This window comes from Melospiza melodia, chromosome 14, assembly GCF_035770615.1.
Source record: "Melospiza melodia melodia isolate bMelMel2 chromosome 14, bMelMel2.pri, whole genome shotgun sequence".
Lineage (NCBI taxonomy): Eukaryota > Metazoa > Chordata > Aves > Passeriformes > Passerellidae > Melospiza > Melospiza melodia.
In genome coordinates, this window is record NC_086207.1 from 6843954 (window position 1) to 6871602 (window position 27649).

The 27649-nt window shown below is 41.3% G+C and overlaps 1 protein-coding gene across 3 annotated transcripts; it reads left to right on the plus strand.

Moving 5' to 3' along the window:
- The first annotated feature begins 4680 nt into the window (after positions 1-4680).
- Positions 4681-27285, plus strand: PANK3 (pantothenate kinase 3). 3 transcript variants are annotated; one of them, XM_063168568.1, is made up of 7 exons: positions 4681-4769; positions 13588-13940; positions 14758-15011; positions 15119-15295; positions 17185-17308; positions 19531-19656; positions 20969-27285. In XM_063168568.1, exons 1-7 carry the CDS (start codon positions 4742-4744, stop codon positions 21017-21019), a joined length of 1113 nt encoding a protein of 370 aa, XP_063024638.1. In that variant the 5' UTR covers positions 4681-4741; the 3' UTR covers positions 21020-27285. The 3 variants fall into 3 exon arrangements, with proteins under 3 accessions (XP_063024638.1, XP_063024637.1, XP_063024639.1); XM_063168567.1 differs by lacking the exon at positions 4681-4769 and adding an exon at positions 4791-4864; XM_063168569.1 differs by lacking the exon at positions 4681-4769 and adding an exon at positions 4805-4897.
- The last annotated feature ends 364 nt before the right edge of the window (positions 27286-27649 follow it).

Genomic DNA, 27649 nt, shown 5'->3' on the forward strand with positions numbered 1-27649 from the left:
TGTTTGCTCACACACACCGAGATAAAAGCACTGTGTACCTGCAGGAGCTCATTACCCAGCAGGGTGTCCGAGCTGGCACAGCCTGTGACACCTCTGGTCTGTGAAGAAAGCACAGCTGCTCCTCCAAGCACCCTCACCCCCCAAGAGCCCTGCGGGCAGCAAGAGGCTCCTCGGGCATGGAACAGAGCATGAGGCAGAACAAGCAGCAGTAGCTGCCAGTGTGAGGAGCTTCACTTACCCGTGGTGCAGGGGGCACCCTGCAGTCTCAGACAGAGCTTTGTATCTTGTTCATGTGTGATCTCTTGACCTTCTCCTTTCCCAGGGCTCCTGAGCTTTCAAAGTACAGAGATGCTCAAGGTAGTCTGGGGATGACAGTGCCTTCTCTGAATTGTCTATGAGGTTTGTCCCCACGGCACAGGGAACGCTCCTTTTCTGTAAAAATAACCTTTTACAAGGCTGTGTCTTTTCTGGGGAGGAAAAGTGCACATCCTGCCTCTGAGGTGTGGGAGGGAGGAAAGCAGGTAAATGAGTGTTCAGGGGATAGCTCAAAACTGACAGGAATCAGGCTATTTTGAGTGGTCCAGCTAATTTTTCACCAGCAGCATTTAACCAGCTCCTGTGCTGGAGGAAGGAGGGATGTTCAGAGTGATGGTGCTCATCTTCCCAAGTCACTGTCACCTGTGATGGAGCCCTGGTCCCCTGGAGATGCTGAACACCCACCCCCCCATGGGAAGCTGTGAATTCATTCCTCGCCTTGCTTTTCTTGCATGCACAGCTTTTACTTTCCCGACTAAACTCATTCCAAGAATTCTCTCCTTTTTACCCTTCCAGTTCTCTTCCCAATCCTGCTGACAGGGTGGTGAGGGAGTGGCTGGGAGGGGTTTCACTGCTGACTGGGGTTAAACCTCGACAGGCAAAAGCCTCAGCCCTGCCTTTGACACTTCTTGCAGGGCAAGGTTACAGGAACCAAATACCACAAGGTAATTTAGGTGGGGACTTTGCAGCACACGAGATAAGATCAGGCTTTCACCTAGCATGTGATAAGAGCAGGCACAACAGGCAGTTCTTACAAAGCAGCTTACACTTCCTTAATTACACACCAGCATATTTTGCATCTCTTAACCTGCCCTAGTTTCTCCTAGTAAAGCACTCGAACTATTGGGGGGGAGGGAGATTTAATATTTTTCTTACATTTTCTTAATATATTTACTATGTTGAGGTAAACACCAAAGTACAATTTATGGGACCGAGACACAGACGAAGTTGGTCACATCAATAAATAAATGAAATTCTTATATAGCAATGAAACAATTTTCATTTCACCTCAGTAATAACTGATTTTTTTTAAAGTCCTTGCCTTCGGGTGTATCATTTATATAGAATCCTCTCATCTATCCTCTCATCTGGTTTCATTACCCAAAGATGCTGCATAGTATTTTAGGACAGTCGTTATATAAGTGTGTATGTGTGTGTGTATATATATATATATATATTTATATTTATATTTATATATACACACACACATTTGTATTTATGTAGCTGATCATATATTCACCTTCAGATTTATTTATTCTTACTTAGGGGCTTTTCCAAGCAATGTGTTGACTGACATACCAATAACTCCAATCTGACATTGTTCATAACTAATAAATCAATTGCTCGGAAAATTAATGAACATTCTGAACCTCTCACAGACCTCTGTTAAATTTCCAGTTTGAGCTAAACCTCAGCTCTGAGATGGACTAAAGATAGCTGAGCATTGATCTCAGTTTCATTTTTGGGGGTTTTATTTCACATATTCTGTTTTAGCTGTAACATTCAGATAAAACACTGCAGCTTATTGTGAAGAAACTGAAACGTCAGATTTGCTGACCTTGTTTTTAACTGAACAGCCCTTAGCTCATTCATTATCACAGAGCCTTTATCTATCCAATTTTTCATGTGGAGAGATGAGTTAAGAGGGTTTGCTTGACACAATAAGTAAAGTGGGCATCCAGTGTATAAAAATTCAGAACTTGCTCCTAAAACCCATACACAAAATATGCATTTTTGTCCCTGACAGAGTCCAAGACTGGGAAAGCAGTCAGTGAATGTGCATTGCTGGAAAGTGAGAGGTACCATTTCCTCAGTGAAAGCTGGGTCAGGAACTTCTCTGCCTGTTTCAAGACAGCAGGAATCAGACAGCTGTCAGGCTGTACACTATGGTTTTTCTTATTTGTCTGCATGTATATATTTATTACCAGCACTTCCCAGGGATGGTATTTCATTTCCTCTAGAGTTAGAAGGTGTGTAGAAAACAGTCAGAGTGTCAGTGCTGGGGAAAAAGTGCCTCAGAATTAAGGTAATAAAAAATCTCCCTGCAGATCTGTTTTCCCCATCCCCACCAGAGATGTCTGCAAGACACCGGATAGCTCATTTTACACCAAACATTCCACACTGCACAGTCTGGTGACAGGCAGGAAATTAAAGACTCTTTTTCAATCACTCTGTATATTTATGAGCAAGTTAACTTCCAGGTAGCAGCTATATTCTTGTATTGCCTAACATGTATGCAAATGCTTATATTTAATGTTTTAATAGTAAACTGCATTGCAGTGAGAAACCACAAAACCACACCAAAATTTCCTGCCTTTACGAGTAACACACGAGAATTTCCACAATTACACGTCACTTACAGAAAGAGAGAAGTTCTGCAGCCTTGCTAATACACTGAGAACTTCCTTTAAAGGATGAAAAAAGAACACTTAGAAGGCTTCAGAGTAAGTTTTCCAAATACAGATATTTCAGAAAGGAAACATAATACATGGGAAAGGACATCCACAAGAGAATTTTGGCTTTTTAATGAAAGATTCTGGATTAAAATGAACAATAAATATATGACAGGTTTTACATGTTTAGGAGCAGTGGGGGAATGGAGGGTGAAAAGACGAAGCTCCTGTCCTTGCACAACAGGTTTGTGAGTAAACCTCATGCCCAGGAAGCTGAGCATTCAGTCTTTGGTTTGTGAACAGTTATTTCGAAAGAAACTTTTGCCAAAGCTAAACTCCAGACACAAAGAAACTTCAGTTTCCAAGACCGAGATTATGCCCAAATCCTCCTCCCAGACCAGAGCTTTTAGGTTCATCCTAGGTCACAGTAACTGATCTATAATTACAGACCACTTTATCACAAAGGAGAGGGGAGAAAGTGGAAAAAGCCCATTATGAATTCTGGCTGCAATCCAGGGTTGTGAGCAGTCGGTGGGACACCTCACCATGTTGTGCCACTGGCAGTGCCCAGTGACACCCTGGCCTGTGCCAGGATCAGTGTGACCAACAGGGCCAGGGCAGTGACTGTCCCTGTGTGGGCACTGGGCAGGGGCACCTCAGTTCAGGAAGGACATGGAGAGGCTGGAGCGAGTTTAGAGAAGGGAATGGAGCTGGGGATGGGTCTGGAGCAGCTGAGGGAGTTGGGAAAGGGCTCAGCCTGGAGAAAAGGAGGCTCAGGGGGACCTTGTGGCTCTGCCCAGCTCCTGACAGGAGGGGACAGCCACATGGGGGTATGCTCTGATCCCAAGGAACAGGGACAGGAGGAGAGGGAACGGCCTCAGGCTGGGCCAGGGAAGGTTGGGTATCAGGAAGAATTTTTCCACAGAAAGGATGATTAGATATTGGAATGGGCTGTCCAAGGAGGTGGTGGAGTCACCGCCTCTGACGGTGTTCAAGGGAAGACTGGACACAGCACTCGGTGCTCTGCTCTAGGTAACACAGCAGTGTCCGGTGCTAGGCTGGACTCAGTGATCTCAGAGCAGCTTTCCACCTGATTGTGTGATTAAACATCAGCCTGTTACACCAGGTGAGGAAGAGTTTCCAGGGCAATGAAGTTACTGGTGCCATCATTGGAGTCCAGGCACAGGAAAGAAGCCACTTCCTGAACTGCTCCAGTGCTTAATTGTGAGAGCACTTCAGTCCGAGCGAGGGGAAATGAAGCAAACGCCAACTACCCGTTTTACTTTACAACATTCGTGTGGCTCTGGCAACTCCCAGAGCGCGAACCTCGGCTGGAACTGAGGTTATCACAGGGGCGCGGGGCCTGCGCCCGCTGCCCGTGCCCTGGCAGTGCCGCTGTCCGCGCCCGTGTCCCGGTGCCCGCGGCCCAGGCACGGCCATTGGCAGCGGCCCTGCTGTGAGGGCGCGGGGCCCGCCGGGAGCTGTAGGCGCGGCCGGACTGCGGCTCCCGGCGCGCCCCGCGCCGGGCGGGGGCAGCGCTGCGGCAGCGGCGGGGCGGGCGCGGAGCCGCCCCGGCCCCTTTGTGTGCGCGGCCGCGGCTCCGGCGCCGCCGCCATCTTGTGCCGGCCGGGCCCGTGTCCGCCGGGGCTCCGCGGGGCAGCGCCGGGGCCGCGCTCCTGCACGGAGCGGCCGAGCGGAGCCTCGCCGCGCTCCCCCGCCCGGGGCCCGTCCCGCGGCTGCCGCTCGGCTCCCTCCGCTCGGCGCCTCGCGAGCGGAGCGCGGCCGCCCCGCCCCGTCTCCCCGCCCCAGCCCGAGCGCCGATGCCGCCGCTGGAGCGGCCCCTGCCCGGGCCGCGGGCGTAGCGGCGGGCGCGGCCAGCGCCGCTCCCCGGGAGGCGGGCGCCCGGCGGGCGAGGAGCATCAGGAGAGCGAGGCCCGGCCCCGCGGAGCCGCCGCCGCCGCTGCCCGCCCCATCAGGCGAGCGGCAGGAGACCCGCCCCGGCCGGCAGCGAGCCGGGCCGCCGCCGCAGCGCCATGAAGATCAAGGATGCCAAGAAGCCGTGTAAGGCCGGGCCGGGGGAGGGGGCGCGGGGCCGCGCGGCGGGCGGTGCCCATCCATGGAGCCGGGAGATGCCCGCAGAGACGCGAATCGCTCCTGTGCGTCCCTCTGAGCGAGGTGTCGGGGTTCAGGTGATCCTCACTGCTGGCTTCGGAAGGACTAGAATAGAAAGTGATATAATCAGTTTCTTGGGGATGGGTGCTCTTTTTGATGAACCACTTAACTGCTGTGCTGAGCATCTGCGCAGGTGGCTGCTGATGCTACAGTTTTGTTTTTTTAATCAATTTAAATTCTTTTTAGACTATTTATTAATATTTGGATATAACTCTTTTTACTAAAATTCTGGATTCTCCCCTTTAATAATCACAGCTCTTATAATATTTCTTGCTATGTGTTGTTCTGGAGTGCCATGTTTGTTTTGGAGGGTGTAAACGTGATTCAGACTCAGGTGAATATAAACAAAACGTCTTAAGATTACAGCTATTTCTTGAAAAGAGAGATTTGGGTTGAATATGTTTAATCTATATGCAGCTGATGTGCTCTCAGTGTAACAGATGCACAGCTGTGCCAGGCACCACACCTGTCAAGCTCATACAGGTGTGCCTTAGCTGAAAGGCATGCAGGTTTTGCTCCACTGAGTTTAGCATCTTTTTCTTTGCCATCATACTTAAGGACTTACTTTCAGGATGAGTTACTGTATAGAAAATGCCTAGTCCCAAATTTCTAGGCCTCGTGTGGTTCATACAGCGTGACTGGCTAATGAACAGCATACAACCAAGACAGGATATTGGAAGTTGATGTCTTAAATTTATTTTTCGAGCAGCCCAAGAAGAAGAAAATCACCAAACACGTATTTAACACAGGAAGTATTAGCATAGCTCTAGAAATAACTATAAAGGCTTTGAAAGTAGGTTGTTTCCTGTGGTCTGGTGGGGAAACCCTATATACGTACATATCTTGTAGCACACAAGTAACCATCACCTCTTCTTAGTGCCAGTCTGTGGAAATTGCTGAATTGACTGTAATGATGTTTATGAAGAGTAAAGTTCAGGCAGCATTGTTTTCCCCTGGTACACTATTAAGAAATTTCATCAAGACAGCAGTAGCTGGCTGTAAAATGTTACAGGGGTTTGAGAATTGGAATGGGGAGACTGTGGCTGCTCCTGCTGTAGAAACCTGCTAATTTCAGGACTGTCTCTGCTGGACCTCAAAGCTTTTGTTTTCTGTAGTGGTGGATTTAAGCCTCGTGGTTAAATAACAGTGCAAATGTTACCAAGAAGTTTTAACTGCTCAAATATGCTGCAGTTGTAGTTGCACTCTTCCAGGTCTTGAATTTGAACTTTGATGTTGGTTTCATGATGGGAATATGGGAATTAGAAACAGTTGGAACTGCCCAAGCAGGAGGGGCAGGATACAGTGTCAATCTACGTTGTTTATTTCTTCTTGACTCTTGAACACACTTAGGAGCTGGTGGCTTTTTAAAAGATAATAGCACAGAGTTTCTTAGGCAGTGAACTTTAGACTCAGTCTACAGATTTCTGCCCATGGTTAGTCACACTGAGAGAGCAGCTGAATGTTTGAAGAGGACCAGGTCCACAGAAGCCCTGAAGGTGGAAATTGATGTTCAGGGGTCTCTGGTGCCCAAATACTGCTGTCAGTTTGGCTTAAATTCTCACATGGACATGAAAGCTGAGTTGGGCTCACAATACCACGTATAGACTGTTTACAAATAATTTGGCTAAGACACTTGTAGACACTTTTCAACACAATTGTTGAGTGTTCGTTCCTTAGACCAAGTGAGTACCTAATCATCTGTGATGGAGCCTGATGTGGTTCTGGGGAAAAATAGATAATTGTTAACTTAACTTAAGAACCTGCAGAGTAGAATTGAGCAGATTGCTTTAATCTACCTGTGCTTTTGTCTGTGATGTTTAACATCAGGAAGGAAGGGCTGATTGCAGTGGTTGGCATGAGAGAGGTGAGGGTAAAATGGAAACATCAAACCAGTTCAGAGTTCCTGATGTGGGTACCCTGCCTGCACATGCTTGTGTGGTCCTCCCTTCCAGATCTTCACCTGACTAATGCTGTCACTAATTTGATGGAGTAAAAGCTGTGAGAAACACAGCAGTATTTATGGAACACAGCTTCTGAGATGGGCTGTCTTGAAAGAGGCTAGTAAAGGGCCATTTAAATCTCATCTGCTGATGATGAGAGGAGTCAAGCATTTTAAAGGAAGATAGGAAAAATTCAAATCAGGAAAACCTTTTACTAAAGTCAATGTAGCAGTGGGAGCTGGAGAGGTTGTGGAGTCTCCATTCTTGGAGGGTTCTTGAAAAACTTCTGAGGCCTCAAAGTGTTGACTGGACAGAGCTGTAGCTGACCTCATCTGGTTGTTGGCAGTTTTCCTGCTGGTGTAAGAGAGGTCAGAGCAGATGACCTCCAGAGGAACCTTCCAAGCAGCAATTGCGTGATAGCTCTTCTGAGGAAATGCCCATGGGGAAGAAGGGCTGGCAGTTTTCAAGGAGATTTCCAAAGGTTATTTGTGGGTTGGGATGATAAATGTGAGAGCAGCAAGTGTTGCGGAGCTGCTGCTGTGTGGGCTCTGCCCGAAGGGAAGGGAGCGGGAGCTCGTTCGGAGCTGTGCGTGTTGGCGGGGCAGGCAGAGCGCGGTGCCAGCTGCTGTGCTCTCCAGGGCAGCTGCAGCCCTGCCTTCCCCTGGCTCCGAGTGTGACCCGGTGCTGCAGAAAGGCACAGACAGACTCCCAGTACTTGATACGCTCGGTGTGTGTTACTTTTTGTAGTCTGTTCCTTTGGATTGTTTATTGAAAAGAGTTTGGGAACAAATGCCTGTATTTCCCTTGAGGTGAATTGAGACACACTAATATAGGAATGTACATTGCTGAGATTTGCAAAATTCTGCATCAATATAAAGGAAAGATGAAAATTGCAAGTTTGTTTTCTCCATTGTGCTTCTATGGACACATGTAATCATTGTGGACACGTGGAGGATTAGTGTAGTAAAATTGATGAAAAATCCATTTGGATTGATGGAGAATACTGTATAAATAGAAGGATTTTTTTTCCCCCATGAAATTTACTACATAGGTTTTTGGTATCCTAGCATTTTCTTACTGGTCCTTGAAAGCTGATTATTAGCCCATAGCAGATGTTAGAGGCTCTCACTTGATTGCAGTTGAAAAATGTATTTCTAATAATGGATTAATACTGCCAGGAACAGTACATACTAAAAGTGTTATACACAGTGCATCTTTAAGTGTTAAATTATGCCTCTGCATTCTGTATCTCACCATAATAACACCTATCCCCAAAGAGATGGCTGCTGAAATGTCAACAAAATTACCAGAATGAGCAAGGAGGGAGAGGCTGAAAGCAGCGATATTTTGCCTTGTATTAAGCTTTCTGTGGTACCCACTTGTAGAAGACAGAGCCCATGAAGAGCAGTTACAGTAATTGCCCATTAGCACCTGTCCTCCCACCGCGAACGGGGCTGTTGTGCAGCGTGATCAGAGCTGCCTGAGTGGGAGTTTGCAGAGCGTGATGGAGTTTTCCCACAAGGAAAATGGGAGGATGTGCCAGGGTGTGTCAAATACATTTAATTTACATGTTAATTCTGTCCAGCCCAAATGCATTTTGAGCTGGACTTGGGATATTTGAACCAAAAACCTGTTACACAGCTTGTTAAGGAGAGAAAGTCTCCAGTGTCCCAAGGACTAAGGACACTTAAGTGCAGTTTTGCTCTGTAGAGGCTCATAGGCCATGTAGATTGGTGTCCATGGGCACAGCAAAGGCGTTTTGCTGTCCAGCCCTCAGGTTAATTTAATTTAATTTAACAGTTCAGCAAGCTTTGGTGTGTTTTCTCTTAACTTGTCCCATAGCTCACATTAGCTGCCTTAGCCCCCCAGCTGATTTAGCTGTTTAAATTTGCCATCAGGTTGTACTTTGCTGCATGCTGATTTAGGGAAATACTGGAAGTATAAGAATGGATGCACATAAGAAAATGTATTTGGAGAAACTGCAAAACGCATTTAGTTAGTGTTTATAAACGCTAACTGTGTAATAGTTCAGTAGAACTTTTAAATAGTTGTTTGCCTTGTCAGTATTCAGATAAGAACGGGATCAAGGTTAGTTTTGGTACCAAAGGCTGTGTACTAGGCTGAATTAGATAAGTTTTGAGCATCAGAACTGATGATACTGCTTAGTTGCATAAAGAACTGTTGCAGTGCTGGCAGAAGTAAGTTCAAGTTTTTGTGGATTTCATGATCATTTTCCTTTGCTGTATTTTAAGGCTGTATAACATCATGAACCTTGGCACCCTTTGGCAGCTCTTCCCCAAGCCGTGTTTGTACTTGGAGTACAACAGTCTTATTTCTTAATAATGCATAAGCTTTCTTACAGAGATGACACAAAATGTGGTAGGCTGTTCTTTGCTGTCACTGACAGCTGTGAATTTTTTTTCCCTGTGGTGCCAAGCTCCCAGCTTGAATTAGGAGTTAGCTACTCTTCTTTGAAGGTTGGTTCTTGTTAAATTCATACAGGATTGACCCAGAGTGTTACTTTAACTTACTGGGAAAATGAAATATTTCAAAGGTGTTTGCATTTCAAATATGTCATTACGTTCATAGGAGAGAGGTTGACAGGAATCAGTTTCTCAGTTTTTAAAAGCAAAATACAGCTAGAACATTAAACTGAGGAATCTTCAGCGTGACTGAATAAGGGAGGTGTAGTTAAGTCTTTGAGTGTGTACTTCCTACAACTTTGAATCCACAATGGGTGTACAAATCAGAATACAAGTGTATGGCCTGGGTGGAAAGCTTTAGAGGTCCCCTGAAGAACCCATGGAGAAGGAAGACACTTCAGCCTTTGTGCTTGCGTGGGCACAAACATGGCATGTACTGTAATTATTTCATTTGGCATATAAAGACCTTATATGATAAGATATAAGTAACCTTAAGACTGCTGCCAGTGACTGTGCACAGCATGAACTTGAGAAGTGCAGACACAAGAGAATGAGGCTTCCCTGTGCTATCTCTGAAGATGATTAAGGTTTAAATAACAAGCAGCAGCCACCCCAGCATGGGTTTTCTTACTCAGCACAACTGCTCCATCATTACATGACCACAGCACTCTTCCCTTGCGGGAAGTACTTTTCTAATTGCAGGAAGCAGCTCTAGGGAATCCTTTTAAAGATCGTGGTTTTTTTTTAATTCTGAGCAGGTTGCCCCTCAGAGCTGTCTTCACAGCATGTACTGAGCAATCTGTTGCTTTATTGCAAGGGCTTCTGGTTGCTGTGTCTAGGTAGGGACCACAGTGGCTCCTGGCAGAGCTGGGGAGTGAAAGCAAATCTGGATTTGTAATTAAGGAGGTTGTATGTTATGGTATTCCACTTGGTGTCCTGAAGATAGTTAAGTTTGGTGTGAAGTATCACGTTAAACACCATATGGGTTTTGACTTCCCAGTTAGTGTTGTGCTTCATGTATCTGTCTCTTCTTGGATAGTATAGATCTGTATTTTGTGTATTCTTAAGTGGAGCCTGGCCTGACTTCCTAAAAGCAAAATGAAAGAATTTTATGTAGTTTATGCTAGGCTGTTGGGCTTGTTAAATAAAAAGCTGGATTCTTACTTTTCCTTTTTTCAAATGGTTACTGACCACTGCAGAGGAGGTGAACTTTGAAAAGTTGGGCCCTGGATTTGTTGTGTGGATAGCAGTTAAATTCTCAGCAAGGAATTTCTCTGAGCTGTGCATCACTTTTTGTAGAATATTCCTGGGAGTAACAGTCAAGAGGAAGAGCTAAAAAAAATCTTTTAATTATCTAATCCCCACAGAGCTGTGGAGAAAAGTCCAGCTTTAGTGCAGGGGAATTGACTCTCCTTATGGATTGAAGCTGTGGAATGATGGTTACAGTTGTGCAGGTCTTCAGACCTGCTATCTGCAGACGTGTAAGCTTGAATAAAAAGGTTGTGTAATTGGCATTGGCCTCATCCAGACATGCTTCTGTAACTGTGACTGCTGAAAGGATCTAGCTGATGTCTGGGAATGTTTTTTTCTAAAGGTTTTGCTGCTGCCATTCTGTTCTTAAATCTTTCAGAGAAGCCAGACCCACAAATATAAGTATAAAAATACCTTTTGTAGAGTCATTTATGTTTTCCTGCATCCAGATGTGATGGATCCTGAGCCAAGATCTACCCTAAGCAAACTTGCAGCAGTGAGAGGAAGGTTCACAAGGTTTCCATGTTGTGTCCATGTACAGTTACATTCAAATTCAGTAGAATCAGTGTATTTCTATTTAAAGACAGCTCAGGCATAGATCAATCTTGCATCCTTGCAGTCCCAATTGCTTGTGCCCTTGCCATTTGTGTGTATGTAGATCCCCTTCTGTGTTTGGAAAACAAAATGGCTTTCATTCTCCTGGCTGCACCTGTAATAAAATCCATAGAAATCAATCAAGAGTGGCTTGCATGCACAGGAACCCTTGTGTAACACCTTCTTGCTGCTGTAAATACTAAGTTAACAGTACGTGGGCCCAGTTGCTTGTCAGAACTCCTCCACCTTGCAAATGAAACTTGAGCAATGTATTGCCAGCCAAATATTCACAAATATGCAGCAGAAAAATGTAAAGCTTCCTAGGGTTTGTCACAGGTGAAAGCTGACCTATTTCTTCAGTTTCAAAGTCTGTAAATGGCTGTTAAGATCATTCAGTTAACCCAGAAAACTGATCTTATACAGCATGATCCCATTTTTCAGCATAAAATGTGTTCTCATTTAAATTATGGAATAAATGTACAGTTCAGCTGTTCTTGTTTTTACTTGGTGTACAAGATCCTTAAACCTTGAGACTTACAGAGGCGAGACTAATGCTGAATTTGCAAAAGCTTTTTGGATCATTTAACATGGGATGGAGTGGATCTTCTGACAAACAGGCACGACTTGCACCAAATCATCCTTAAACTCATCACATGAACTTCCAGCTGTTCCCCCCCTCTTTCCTGTTTTGGAGGACAAGATCTCAGTTAGATCTTGTCTTAGTTAGGACAAGATCTCCAACCCCAGGTAGTGCTTGGGTTGAGGTGTTCTAGTTAAATTCTGCATGGCTTGGATTGACTCCTACAGGCACTTTCTGGTCTGCCCTTCTTCACTTTTGTTCTTGTGACACCATTCATGGCAAGGGGATGAAACTTGGTGAGGTCATTAATAAATCCTCAGCTAATTGTGGTCAAACAGTAAGATGTCAGATTTTCTTATGTCCAGAGTCTCAGGTTGAAGAAGGCTGGCATGCAGTCACAAACTCAATTCATGTGTATTTCTATGCTTAGTCTTATGCTTAGCCCTCAGTTTTATGGAAAAGATACCAAATTTGTAGAACTTAATTTCCACTTCAAACTACATTTTTTTCACAGTATTTAACTTTGTATTTAAATTTAGTTTATCAAGGTAAGATAACCAACAAATTATTTTTTTTCATTAATGTCTGACAATATTCTCTTGATGCCCATTTCTCAAAGTTCAGGCATCCTTGGAGTTTCTTTTCTTCCTAACTTTAGCACTCAATAAATAAACTGACACACAGCCAGCCTTGCCTAAATACATTACAATATTTTGGTAGGTCATTCTTCTCAAGCATAGATCCCACTGGTAATGTAAATACAGTGTAATTGCATCTTGCTCATGATAAGCATATTAATATCTTTCTGGTTTTGTTCTTGGGTTTCATGCTTCTGTAAGATATAAATTACATCTGAAGAGATAAGTTGGAACTCTAAAAAAGTAAGAGGAGGCAAAACCAAGCAAGTTACTGTGCCAATTAGGAAATAGAATATGAGCTTCCCAGCTGGATATCCGGGATCTTTTTTGAACTGTTTCTGGGAAGTGACAGTGGGAAAGCTCTCAATTGAACATGTTGGCTTTGCTGTAGGGTTTTTAACTATCTTTTTCACTGCTCTTAGTTAGGAATATTTATTGATACATCCATGTTCAAACTTTGGTCATGCATGTCATAGACAAAATCCCTTTTAGGAGCTGCAGTCATCTCACATAAGGGACAAAGGCAAAGTACTTGTGGTTTAGTGCTGTTAATTTGTAGTACAGAAATTCCCCCTTCCTAGCCAAGATACCAAAATAAAAAAAGAAAAGAAACCAGAAAATGGAACCTAAATTCAGTAATATTCATTTTCTCTTTGCTTGCACTTTTTAATAGGACATTTTGTCATCCCTTTGACTTCAAGAGATAGAAATTGGGTATCTTAACTTTGTCAAAGTGTGCACTTTGTCTTAAAGTGCATGCAAATAAATTTCCTCTCAACAGCCACATGATGTGAGGGACTGTTAGAGGAGTACCTGGGCTGCCCCTGTTGTCAGCTGTGATGTGGAACCCGCTTTCTTCAAGTGTGCATTGCAGTCTTTGAGCTGAACTATGTCAGAGCTGTTATTTTAGAAGTGATGGTTATTTTAATACTTTGTTCTCAATAAGAAAAAGTGGTTGAATTTTGTTTATGAGTTGGTCTGAAAGATAGGGGATAGTTGGGGAGTTTTTAGTTGAGCTTTCTGAGCACCTTAGAGCATTTAAATGTGTAGAGTTGCTCATTTTCCCATTTTTATGTGAGGCCAGAGAGATATTTAAGGTCAGGTAATTGAAATGAGCACTAGTTCTTTTTTCCTGTGAGGAAAAAAGTTCTTTTTCCTGTTCCTTTTTCCTTTGTTGTTAATGTCTGCCTTGTTGAGAAGTACAGCCCGGGTTAGTGTTAAACTCCATGCGTGGCTTTTGCTCTTCCACAGACCTAATGGCTCATTCTTGTATCTTCACAGCTTTCCCATGGTTTGGCATGGACATTGGGGGAACATTGGTCAAACTGGCCTATTTTGAACCTATTGACATCACTGCAGAGGAGGAGCAGGAGGAGGTGGAAAGCCTGAAGAGCATCCGCAAGTACCTGACTTCCAACGTGGCCTACGGATCCACCGGCATTCGGGATGTCCACCTGGAGCTGAAGGACTTAACCATTTTTGCTCGAAGAGGAAACTTGCACTTTATTCGGTTCCCAACTCATGATTTGCCTACCTTCATCCAAATGGGAAGAAACAAAAACTTCTCAACACTACACACGGTGCTCTGTGCCACCGGCGGTGGCGCCTACAAGTTCGAGGAAGATTTTCGCACAGTAGGTAGCCTGCCCTGCCTCTGCCTGAAGCTGATGGGTTCAAACAACCTGTAGTTTGAAAATAACCTGTTAAAACAACCTGTAGTTTGAAAAACTGGAGAACTCTAATATATTTTAGTACTAATTTTAGTGTGGTGAGGAGTTACAGCCTTCCTGGAATCCACAGCACCAGTTAGTTGTCTTTGTGCTTTATGAGAGAATGGCAGCTTAAATATCACATGCTGAACTGGAGAGAGCCTTAAGCCCTGCAGAATTTCTGACCTGTGGTTTTCCTGGGATCCTTGGAGTGTTTATGAAATTGCAAGGATAGTTAGTACAATGTCATTGAGCTTTTTATATGCTGATAGCTTAGAAATTACTGTTTTGACTTTCAAGATGGAGGAGGAGCCCAACAAACCTTGAACAGATTTTCAGATATGAGTTCCACCAAGATGACACTTAGTGGGGCCTTTAGGGTATTTGATGACCTTTGTATTGATTTAAATTGATGAGAAATGTTAATTTTTCAATGGAGTCATGTCTTAGTATTCAATAGTGTTCTTTGAGCTTACTGAAGCAAATACTTATACTGCATCTCTCTTCTTGAATCAGGTCTGAGATCTGGATTTACACTCAGATTAACTTGCTAGTTTAAGTTTTTGTATTCAGAATTTAGGTCTGAATTCTTTGTTGGCTTTATAGTGGCATTGGAATTCCTGAATTAGTCACATGAGATAGCTTCTTAAAGTTGGGCAGTACAAATATTGTCATAAATTTGTAGCTCATTTGTGCAATGTTAGAACATGTTGCCACAGTCTTTTTTTCTTTCTTAACACAGATTGGAAACCTCCAGCTGCACAAACTGGATGAGCTTGACTGCCTTGTCAAAGGCTTATTGTACATAGACTCTGTCAGCTTCAATGGCCAGGCAGAGTGCTATTATTTTGAAAATGCCTCAGATCCCGAGAGATGCCAAAAGATGCCTTTTAACCTGGATGATCCATACCCATTGCTGGTTGTTAACATTGGTTCAGGAGTCAGTATTTTATCAGTCCATTCCAAAGACAACTATAAAAGAGTAACTGGAACAAGGTAATTTTAAAAATCTGCAGTGGGGTTCTTACTCTCTGGGGCAATGAAACAAGGATATTTCTTGTGAGGAAATGCTGTTTGAAAGCAATGGTTTTCTCTGTCCTTAGTCTAGGTGGAGGGACCTTCCTTGGGTTATGCAGTTTGCTGACAGGCTGTGAAAGTTTTGAGGAAGCTCTGGAGATGGCATCCAAAGGAGACAGCACACATGCTGACAAGTTGGTTCGGGATATTTATGGAGGAGACTATGAAAGATTTGGTTTACCAGGATGGGCTGTAGCATCCAGGTAAGCAGGAGTCTCTTTGTGGATTCTTCTCTTGGTTTATGGAGCTTCAAAAACAAGGCTTCAACTATTCATGCAGAAAGAACTGCTTTTCTGCATGGTTTTATTGTAGTCCAGTTACATTTTTATCCTAAAAGTGGGTATCCTCAGCTTTCCTGCTGGTTTAAAGCCATGTGCAAGTGCAGTTGCCTGCTAGGTCAATATTGAAGAAACCTCCTGAGGTATTTCATGCACAGCTTTGTGTGAGTCAGAGGGAACACGAGGTGATTGCAGGAACAGAGTGCAGAGGTGGTGTGCTGTAACCCAGCAGGCATTTAAACACCTCGCAGCCACTCTCCCCCAGTGAGATGGGGGAGAGAACTGGGAGGGAAAAAAAAAAACTGGTGTGTTAGATAAAGAGTGTTGAACAGGACAGAAATGGAACAGAACAGAATGGTCTCCTCCCCGTTCTTTGTGCACCCCCATTATGCTCACTGGTGGGGTGCAGTGAGGAGCAGAAAAGGCCTTGACTACTCAGCAATAACAAAAACATCCCTCTGTTATCAACAGTTTCCAGCACAAATCCAAAACACAGCTCCATGGTAGCTACAATGAGAGAATTAACTATCCCAGCTAAAACACAGCTACTAGGAAGAAAATTAATTTTGTCCCAGTCAAAATCAGTACAAGAGAGGGGGGAAAATAGTGCCAATTTCTTTTTATATTACCAGGAGTCTTTTAGTAGAGCCATTGTCTAGAGGGAAGGTGAGTGGGAGATGGTTTTTATGTTGCTCTTACAGTGGAGCAATTCCTAATTTTTTTTTGGGAAATGTGGTTGTCACTACAGACACCTGATGTAATGTTTTAAGTACTTTTCTCACTGAAGAGGGCTGTTGAACACAAACAGTTTGCACCATGAGAATGTCATTGTCATCAACAGAGGACTTCTGTCACAGCTGCACACATTATTTCCATTGGGGAATATCATCAATGATAATACAGCTTACAAAAGATAAGAAAAATAAACTCTGCAAGTGAAAGCAATATGTACATAAGAATGTTCATTAAATCTTTGCTGTTACTCCATAGGGAATCATAATTCATGGCAACTTAATTGTTCTCCCTCTCCAGCCACCTGAGTCCAAGCCTCTTGAGAGCCCATGTGCTGAGAGGTTTTAATATGTGTGAACTTTACACTTCAGTCAATAATGTTTTACCTTGCTTTATGTTGGTACTTTCTGTTCTCATTTGCTTTTTAAGATCCTTAAGAGCTTTAATGGCTTTTTGAGCTCTACAATAATCAGGATTCTTGCTCTCCAAACTGGCTCAGAGTCCTTGGTGGTTAAATGTCACACGTAGCTATGGATTCTTGTCTTTTGTGCTGTGCATGGCAAGGGAAGTGGCCTGATCCAGAACTCTTCGTTTCTGCAACCTAAATTGCATTCTGTAACTGTTCATTTTGTTTCAGAGGGTTGTGTTCCATCATAAAATGGTTTAATTATTGGAAGAAGACCTCTGAAATAAAATTAACAGTGACAATAGATAGGTGTTTGTGAGGAAGCAAGCATGAGAAGTGGAAGATTTGCCAATCAAGCAGTGACTTAATTTACAGTGACTAAATTTGCAGAGTAGTCTTCTGTGAAGAATAAAATTGTTTTACTGTAGGTGGTTCTTCATGGAAGTCAACAATCTGAACAAAAATTATTTGCTGTAACACAATTGACTGATTCCTGTGAAGGAATAAATAGATGTGTAGTGTCAAATTGCTGTATTTAATACAGACACTAAAAGCAAGTTCCTCAAAGTGGAAACATGAGACATAGGTTTTGTTACAGCATAAAAAAATCCATTTTGAAATTACTTCAAATGCACATGAATCACTTTGTAACTCATGGCCATTTCTCCTATTCTAGTTTTGGGAATATGATCTACAAAGAGAAGAGGGAGTCTGTCAGTAAAGAAGATCTTGCCAGAGCCATACTGGTCACCATCACCAATAACATTGGCTCTATTGCCCGGATGTGTGCAGTGAATGAGGTAAAACCTGACCAGGAAATGATCTGTCTACAGCTCTGTTACATGTCTTCACATGAAATGACTGCTAAAATGGTGTATCATTTTAAACCTTTTAATACATTCTCAAATGAAATGAGAAATGCATGTGGTAGCTTTGAGCTGGGCCTACAATCACTCTGCTTGAGCAAGGGGACTTCAAGTCCTTTATCAGAACATCCTGTGCTTACCTGCAGGCTTTGGGCTCCATTCTTTACCAAAGCTCCTCATCAGGTTCCCTCCCCTTTGGCAAAGATATCCTTGTCCCACTTCTCCAGAGACAGTCAAAATATTCTGAAGCAATTCCTAATGCTTTAACCACAGAACAGCTAGGGGTGCAAAGTACTCCTGCAGATGATGTAGTCCAGCTCCTTGCCAAGGCAGGGTCACCTAGAGAATGCATCCAGCCCTGAGACATGGACTGAGACAAACTCTGTGCTTGGAGGTTTCAAAATACATGACTTGAGCAACTGCAGCATTTAAGCTGCTGAAAGTCCTGCTTTAAGCAGTGCATAATGATGGCCTCCAGCACTTTCTCCAAGCTGAAATTATCCTCTGATCAAAGCCTTGTTTCTAGATAAACATTATTTTTAATTTTTTCTAGCTCTTGAGACTTTAAAATTGCTTTGACACCTCTCATCTTGCTGGTTGATACAGAGAAGGTTTCCTGCCATCTTCTGTTTCTCAAAGTTCAAAAAAGAACCAGTATGTGTTCAGTATTAGTGTGGACAGCCAAGAAGCTGTGAAAGAATACTGAATTTAAGCATAGAAGACATGACAGTCTGAGCAGCAGGGATTTCTTCCTTCATTATCAACAAACTTGGGATAAAATGAGGTTTAGCAATAGCATTCTTGGAGAAGACTGTGGGTAACTGAATTTCGAGTTCTACTTCAAATCTTTGCATGTGATTGTCTCAGAAGTACCAACAGCCCTGTTAGCTGCAGTAATCCTCCTTTTGTTTAGGAGCCAGATTAATTATATTTTCCGGTTTTAATATTGTAACTTCTCCCTCAGTTTCATTATCTTTCTCATGTCTGTCTTGGAAAAGGAAGGTATTTTTGTGAGTGTTAATTTTGGCTTTTTGCTTTATGGCAAAGCTTAATAACAAAAGAGTTAAAATGAAGATGAAATTGAATGTACATTCTACATGTCTTAGGCAAATTATGCAATTTATATTTAAGGGTGGGAGTAAATGAGGACAAATCAGAACTTGTAAACTGCACAAACTACCTTTATTCCGAGTGGGTTTTGGTTTAACTCTAGCTATGTCACAGAACTACAAACCATAAGAAATAGCTAATGGGGATACACAAAGTAGTATCTTGAACTGATGCCTAAAGATGAAATAAATGTAATTATTTTGATTTCTTGCAGAATTACATTTTTGTGTCTTAACTATGTGTCTACTTTTCTTCACTGGGAGCTAATCAGGATGGTTAAAAAACAGTTGCACATGAGACATTTGACTGCAGGTTGAATTGTCATATTAGTTATTGTAATAACTTGGAAATGACCATTTATTTAATGCAATTAAGTGCTTTTTAAAGCACTGTGCTAAGGACTAACACAATTACATTTTCTTTGGCTCTTCCTCTCGGGTCATTAAACCAGTGTTTAATATTTTCACTTAGTGCTGGATTTACTTCAGTTAATGGGGAATATTAAGTGATTTTCACTTTTTTACATTTGACTGGATTAAATTCACAGCTCACTGGTAGTATTCAAGTGCTCTTAGTGTGATGGCAGGCTGAGGTACAGTGAGGGCTGGAGATAAAGGAGCATCTGTCATGTCTTACTGCCTTCGGCTTCTTTACAGTGCTGCCTTGTTGCATATGGATCAAGCAGCATTGTACAGGGCTATGAAGGCATTGAGTCTTCTCCACCAAACACAAGTATCTTTCATTTCATTTCTTTCTTAGCTGGCTTCTTTCTTTGGTGTAATTGCTGAAAATGCTCACTTAATTTGAAACAAAATTGCTACTTGTCTGTAAATTAAGTCCTTTAATTCTTGAGGGTTGCACCATTTTTCTTTCTCCCCAAGTGTGCCATGTTTTAAATTTTGGAACCATGTTTTAATTGTGGGTTGTTTGGTTTTTCTGTGGTTTTTTCCTTGCTTGAGACAGTCTTCTCTTTCAAAGCTGTGTTAAACAGTGAAAAGACTTAATCCTTTGCTGTTTTTCTTTTTTTTTTTTCCTTTTTTTTTTAGAAAATAAACAGAGTTGTGTTTGTTGGCAACTTTTTGCGTGTGAATACTTTGTCAATGAAGCTTCTTGCATATGCACTGGATTACTGGTCAAAAGGTCAGCTGAAGGCCTTGTTCCTAGAACATGAGGTATGCTGTGGCTCATTTATCTGTGTGTACTGTTTCACCATAAATCAGAAATGCCTCTATTGAGTAGCTCTCATGTGTGATATCCTGAGGCACCAAATGCTCAGTAAATATTAGAAATAACAGGAGGTTTGTCTTGCTGAATTGGTTCTCTGGAAACAGATTTCTGCCAGGGAAGTACTTCAGTCACTTTGGGGTTTCTCAGTTCATGCTGTGGATTTCTGGAGAGGGACAGCAAAATGTTAAACTCTGTGCTAAGGGTCAGCAGTCTTCCTTGGGTTTGGGTGGAAACAACAGTAAGCATTGTGTTTCAAAGAGTGCAGAAATGTAAAGCTTGGCCCTCTGAAACACTTGCATTGTTCTCAGCTGAGCTTGAGCAATGTCTTGAAAGTCAAGACTGCTTTGACAAGGCCTGTTTTCATTCCACAACAGGCCCCTCAGAGCTGTTGTAGTGATTTTATGCTTTGAAAATAACCTGCTTTTGGGCAGCTTCTGCTGTCTCAGTATGCAGTACTGAGAGCTTTGACCTGGTTTGGTTAAAATGTGTGTATTAATTACAGGTGCAACAGTTGCTGACTTACAGCTCCTGGGCAGTGGGTTGTGAATTTTTGTCCTCAGTTTCTTGGTCTGAAAATATTACAGCATTCATCTATTCCCTTCAGTTGATTTTCACAACTCTTTTCCTTTATTGCTTATCCCAAGACTGACAGTCTGTTCTGATGGCCACAGTAATGGTTCCTTGGAATGGTTCCTTGTTAGCTCTGCCCTCTTCAGATTTTTCTTGGGTAAATTTTAAACTCACATTTGGTCAAGTGTATATTCTAAACACTTGAATACTTCTTAGTTATAGGGCGGGGGAAGATTTCAGTCCACAGTGGAAAAATAATTCCACATGAGAATGTGGTTCTTTGCATGCAGGTAGATAGACAGTCCAAAAGTGTGATGTGTGGATATAATTTGAGGAATTTTTCACTTTTACTTTAGAAATAATGTTGCTATGGGTATTGAAGATGTTTTAGCAAGCAAAAGATGCAGCTTCTCTAGGAAGAAAAAACCAAACCTGCTTTCCATGCTTGAGGAGTCACTGATACCTGTCCTAGTGATCCTGCAGTGTATAGTGAGGCAGGAAACCTCCTAAAGTCAAGCTAGATAAGAAGGATAGAATGTTTGTTTCACAAAGCCTTGAATAATTACTGTGAAATATTATACATTAAAAGTGTATCGTGTTCTTTCTGTAGCCGATGATTGTTGTCAGTAAAATGTGATTACTGCAGAATTTATTACCCTACTTAAAGTTGATTTTTTTTTTTTACAGGGATACTTTGGAGCTGTTGGTGCTCTGCTTGGGCTGCCAAATTTCAGTTGAGATCCCAGATGTCACTACACTGAACTCTTTTCCACCTGAATGACACTTGTTTATGTTGATGGGAATCAGATCTGGGGAGGGGAGGAGAAAAAAGCTGATTTTCTGTAACTCTTTTTAAGAAGTGATGAAGCTACTGAGTATTGCTGTTGTAAGGAACGGGGTTTCACTCTGCTGGGCATTGGCAAGTGAACTGTTTGTGGCTGTAATTTATGTTCTTTGGTACGTATAGCCAGTAGTGAACTTCTGATATGCAATACATCCTCTGAAAACAACTTTCCAGAAATTCCAGAAGAAGGAATGCCAAACCCTTAAGTGCTCAGGATGCAAATATTGCAGGTTTAACCCCAAGGCTTTAGGCCCATAAAGTTATATATAGAATTGATGACTAAAAAATTATTTTCATTAGTTATACTGTTATTGTGAGCACAAGATTTATGTGTTCTTACAGAAAACAAAAGACAGCCAGGTACTATTTACAAGATGAGGAAACTGTAGACAATTGCTTCCCACAGTAAACATAGTAATTATTTTATTTTTATGTGTAATATTCATGCTTTAATTTCCAGTGGGAAGAATAGAAACACAGAGAATCAGCCAAAGCAGCAGATTAAGCAGTTGATATTTTGAAGGTTTTCTGAAGATACCTTAATTTATTGGAAGATTCAGCTGGTATTTTGGGAAGATTCCTCTCTCTTTGTTTGGATTTGGAAATGAGTTCAGTGATTAATGAAGTCAGGTTTTAGGGGAAGATTTTTTAAATTTTTTTTTTGAGGACATGAATTCCAAAATGCCTTCTGGATTGTTTTTTTTTTTTTTTTGGTCTCATAAGTTCTTCCATCATGAATCATCATTTGTAAAGGTACCCTAAAGCCTGGGAGAATTGAGGAAATCCTTATAAAATAGACTAATTATGGGATCTCATAACTCTGATGCTTTGGCTTATTTCTGTAGAGGTTTGGGAAAATTTTTGCCCCATCCTACTGATTTGAAGTTGTGATTTCCCTGTAATTTTGTAAGAGTTGATCAGAATTCAAGCAGATGTTGAAGTTGAAAGGTTACTTTTGGATTTGGAAGTTTGTTTTTGGAAGTTGAGGACAACATCAGAGTTTGTATTGCAGCAGCAAATGGACCAATATTTAATGCACTTGCAATATGGAACCATTCATCAAATTGTGGCCTTGGGATAAAATCCATGCTCTGGAACTGATTTTTGGGGTTTTCTGTAGACTTTTAAAATTTACAGTTATGGTTATTATAATAACTTCAGTCCTGAAGCCAGGGCATGAGATCTTGAACTTACAGGACTATCATACAGTCAGTAGCTGTATGACTTTTTGTGGACTAAAGCTACCCAATTTTGTGATATTTTCCTGTTAAATTTATTTCCTGTAAGTGCATGAGGAGCAACCAGACCCAGACATGTTCATATCTTGGGGTTTAAGGTTTTTAAAACTGATTGCTCGAGTATTCCACAGCATGGCTGTGTTGTATTTACAGATACATCCCCCTTGTGTTAGAAACCCCTGTGCTATTTTCACTCTTTCTCAAAATTCAAAGCCCCAAACTAACATCATAGGGTTTTGCTTTTAAAATTTTCTGTGGTCCTTTCAGAGTACAGTACCTTAGAGTAGGCAACTCATTAAGTGCAATGCTAATCACAAATGCAGTTCCATTTATTGTTGCTTTTCCTGGTACCTGTACTCCATTTGCATTGTGCTTGCTTTGATGTTCCACTATAGACATAAACAACTAAAAATTACACTCACAGTTCAGCTGATCTAATGCTAAATCAGAGCACTTCAGAAAATAAGTGAATACAGGTTTTCTAGAATGTCTTTATAAATGCTGTAAGCTGTTCCTTTTGAGTTAGGATTGACTATCAAAAGTAACCTTTCTTTGGTTATAAAACTGTGTATGAACTTAATTTTCTGAATGTTCTGGCAGCCTGCTGAAAATTTTGCAAACTAACTGCATATTTTACTCACAAAGGGTGCTTTAGGAGACATACTACACTCCATTAGAAACAGTTCCTTTAGCCCATGTTTATTGCTACTTCAGTTGTGATACTCAGTCCTCTTGAAGCAGTAGTTAGAAGCTACTTGTATATTTAACCAAAAGCACATATAGAAGATGATTACCTAATACCCATAGTTCATTAAACCAATTGAAGTTGATGTGACCTAGCATACATTTTTTTTAAGTAAACTGTACAGAGTTACAAATAAAATAAGCAAATGGAGTAATTCTTGAATAGCTGTACTGTATAGAAACTACTGTGAGAATCAAAAAGTATGCCCTACCTCTGTTTTATTTCCCTTGAGCTTCTAAAAAAAATTGGCTTTCTGTTGCTAATTTTATCAGCACAATTGTTACTTCATTACAAGAGCAACCACAGCAGTTGTCAAGCCCTACTGTAAAGCCCAGGGCTCCTGTGTTTAAGCCACATCTTTGGGTTTCATCTCATTTTCTGTCAGCTCAGAACTTGTTACTAGAGTCTCCAAAGATTGACTCTACCACCAGGAGAAATGATAGGCATCACAAATAATTGCAACATAAGCCTTAATGTCTTTTCTTCTAAATTCTCTTGTAAACAGGTTGAAAATGCTTGTTTCTTTTGTTTAAGTCACTGAAGTAAGTTGCTTTTTCCTGCTAGTCTGTTTTTACTTGCACCCTTGCCATTTCTTTTCCTCAGAGCTAATTGGCTGAAGCAGCTTTAGGGTGAATTGTTTCAGTGTGATGTATTGCAGTAGAGAAAATTTGGGGTTTTCTCAGGACCACTGTGATCTTCTCAAGTGGAAACACTTTCTAGAGGAAAGTTCTGTGATAGTTCTTGGAAGTAAAAGTAAGATCCATTTTGAATATGTAATCATCTGCAGCTCAGTCAGCCATGTGAGTGCCTTTTGAGTTTTTCATATAATGCCAATTTTATGGTACTGGGACTTTATCCATGAGGTTTCCTAACCCATACTACTTAACAGAGAAATGGAAGGTAATTTTATTGACTGTGGAAATGATCCCTTTAATCCAGTGTAGCAGGAGATACCAGGAAAAAAATCATCAGGTTTCTGGCTTCCTATCCCTGTAGCCCTTAGTCTTGGGGTAAGGATTTTGCATTTCTTGGTCTTATCCCTCCAGCTTGGTCCTTTCAAGTATTATGCACAGTTTTATTGTATCATTATCTCCCTAAAAATCATGCAAGTTTATAATGAGATAAGTACTGTTGATTTCTGGGTAGAGAAGTTCAACCTTAGGTGAAGTTATTCCAAGCTATTACACATAACCACTTTGACCTTTCTAAGTCTACTTGGGTAATTGCAGTTTGAATGAAAGAGGAACTCTGACAATACATCTTGAATATTTAACAGGCTGGAATTAAAACATCCTTAGTGTTCTTTACTGAACTGAGCAGAGGTTTAAATACAAACAGTTTTTCATTCTTTTTAGTAAAGTCTTGATACATTTAGGAGTTAAGAGAGAAGCTGCAGTGATGCACCCTATGTCTTAGTTTGCTCAAGAGTTCCAAAGTGTGTTCAGGTGTCTGCCCTGCCTTTTGAAGGTGTTTAACTCCCTCAAGCACTTGTGTGATTCTGCCAACAGGTGCTCATAATTGAGAGTTCCAGGGTGGAAAGAAGAGAAACCACCCACATTGTCCCACTTGGCCTCAGCTGTATTTGCAAAAGCTCTGCCTTCTCCTGATGGATCATCTGCTCCTTCAGTGCTACTGTGACATTCCTGCTTGCACTTGGGTTAGTATAGATGCCAGGTGCCTGTAGGGGCTGGAATACTCTTTGTCTCTACCCAATACAGGTTTTCAGGAAACACCTGCTTCCAGATCCATTGAAATAACTTCTTATTTCTAAGTATTTCAAAATAGCAATGGGGTTTTAATGTTTGGAACTAATTAAAGGGTCTTTTATCTAGAATAGATCTCTGCTAGATAAAGATTAGATGGTGTCTTTCACATCAAGTCAATAATTTTCATTAATTAATAAATTTGCAGTCAACCTGTTTTTAAATATCACTTTCATTGTGGGCATTCTGGATACCACTGCAATCCTGAGGAAGTGACTTCAGAGCAGAGGTGAAGGTCAGTGTGGTTCTGTTGAGCTACTTCTGGTCAGTTCTGGTTAGAACAAGACTAATTCTTTCCCTTGTCACTTCTTTTTTTTCTTATCTACATCTCTTTATGTGGGCTTAAAAACCATACAATATGTGACAGAGCTTTGCTGAGGTTAAAAAGTTAGCAAACATCTGTGGGTCAGGTTGGAAGTGTTTGAGCAAGGCCTGTGGGTCCCAGTGCAGAGCTGGGGACACACAGTTTCTGTTTGGGTGTGGTAATTCTTTCACTTCCCATTAATGCACAGTCACAGCTGGTGGGTTTCACAATCACTGTGAATAAAATGGGAGAATTTAGTGCTCAGATATGACCATGGGAGATAAAAAAAATACAGTGTAGAAGAATAATTCCTGCTCAAAGTTCTTTTAAGTTTTACCAATGTATCCCAAAATACATCACCAGTATTTTGTCAACTGTGGTAAAATCAGTAAATCTCTAAGTTAACAAAAGTCTGCAAAGAAGATTGTTTTATTAGTTTCATTTGCATCACACATGGAAAGCATATTAAGTATTCTTAAAAACACACTTTTGAAAACATCTCAGATGATGCTGTAATATGTCTGTAATTATTAATGTGCTAATGGAATATGTTTGAGCAATCTCAGTTTGCATAACTGAGTGTCAAATCCTGCTCACTCTGTAGTTACTTCAGTAAATCATTCTTTTAAACTAATGAGCAAGATTTGGCCTCAAGGTCTTCTGCCTGGGGAACAGAGTAATGCTACTTTGCATATTCCTGCTGGTGCTAAATCATTTGTTGAAAATAAAGATTCTCAATAGAAATTGTAAATAAAATATTTATGGCCTGGTCCTTTTGACAGACTTAAATTTTATCATTTGCCAATACTTTTTGGCCTTATTTTGAGTTTCCCTTTTGGGTTTGGTTTTTTTGACTGTGTGTGTTAATGTGGCAAGTCATTGGCAGGTGTGGCTTCCTGTGCTGCTTTATGTGAGGCCCGTGGCACATCAGGAGACAGATGGGTTTTCATAGCTGCATTTCCATGTTCATCTTCATCTTGTTTTGTTACTGTAGCTTTTTGCACAAATTTGTGTCAAGTAGAACACGATTGGCATTTTTCTCTGCTAAAACTTCCAAGAATGTCAGCCACTACTGAAAGTGTTTAGGAAAGCTGTTGAAAAGTCAGAAATACTCATTTAAAGTATTTTTAAATGTGTACGTGCTAATTAGTGTCACCTATAAAATGAACTGGAATATTGAGTGCTGGTTGCTAATCTTTGCTATAAATTGCTGACATTTCACAATTCATATTTCTGGCATCAGTTTAAGAAATTGTACATACAAGCTTTGGGAGGAGGTGTATTAGTTTCAGATTGTGCATTATGAAAGACTAGTAATTAGTATTTTGAGACATGAAATTACAACAGCTAGAACATGAAAATTAATGTGTTTGTGTTAGGGTATGGAGGGCTTTAGATAACCTGCACTTTTACATTCTTGAGTTTTGGCATTTTACCAAACAAACATTTAATTTTCCATTTACTGTCTCATCATATGCAGGCCTTGTAATCAGCAGATGCTGTCTTCAAATATTTGTTTTAGTTAGCAAAGCAGAGAGGCAAATGTGTAACTTGTAAGCCCTGGTAAGATGGAAGTTCTCTGAAGAGCCATTTGGTTAAGTTGCCTTATTCTATTACATTGCACTCATGGTTTGTCTCTGCTTTCCTGTTTACTGTTCAGACACTGAAGATGTGTTGTAAAAATATGTGCTACAAATTTTTCATCATAAATTACTCATGAATACCTTTGTGTCACCTGTTAAACAGCTCTTGTAAATGATGCCTTTATGCCATCTGTAATACAGCTCTTGTAAATTGTTTAAATTATTTTTCTTTTTAGAGATTCTCATTATTGAATGTACAGATTAGATCCCTTTAATATGTCACTGAGTAATTTGATTTGGGCCCAAATATGGACAATGCTGTAATTCATCCCATCAAAACTGTAAATAATTCTTTACTGCTTGTTTGCATGAGTGAAGTTTGGATTTCATTTGCTTTGTCATAAACCAACTCCTCTGTCATGGGCCTACTTTTTACAGTTTATTTTCCTGGTTTTATTGCCATTTGTTCTGTACGAATGTTGAAACAGTACTTTGTCTTTTCCTAATAAATAATTTGAGATTGTTCATGGCTGGCCTGCATTTGTGGGTTTTGTGGGAGGGATTTTTGGGTGTGTTCTTTTCTTTTGGCATTGTAAATTTCTGCAACATTTGATACTGGGGGTTGTGGCAGAATATCTGTGACTGCTGTGGTTTCATGCTCTTATCTTTCATCAGCTGATAATTCACAGCTCTTGGATTCGGGTGCCGTTTTCAGAAACACTGGATGGTTTGCAGTGTTGAAGAGTGAAATGTGCTCTGGAAGCATTCTAAGCTTTTCCCCTTCCAAATCCACCTGGGAGCACCTGCTGCTCCCTGCACAGGCATGGGGAGCCCAGTGTCACGTTTTACTGAATAAAACCCTTCATGTGCCAAGTGCAGGCTGTATCTATA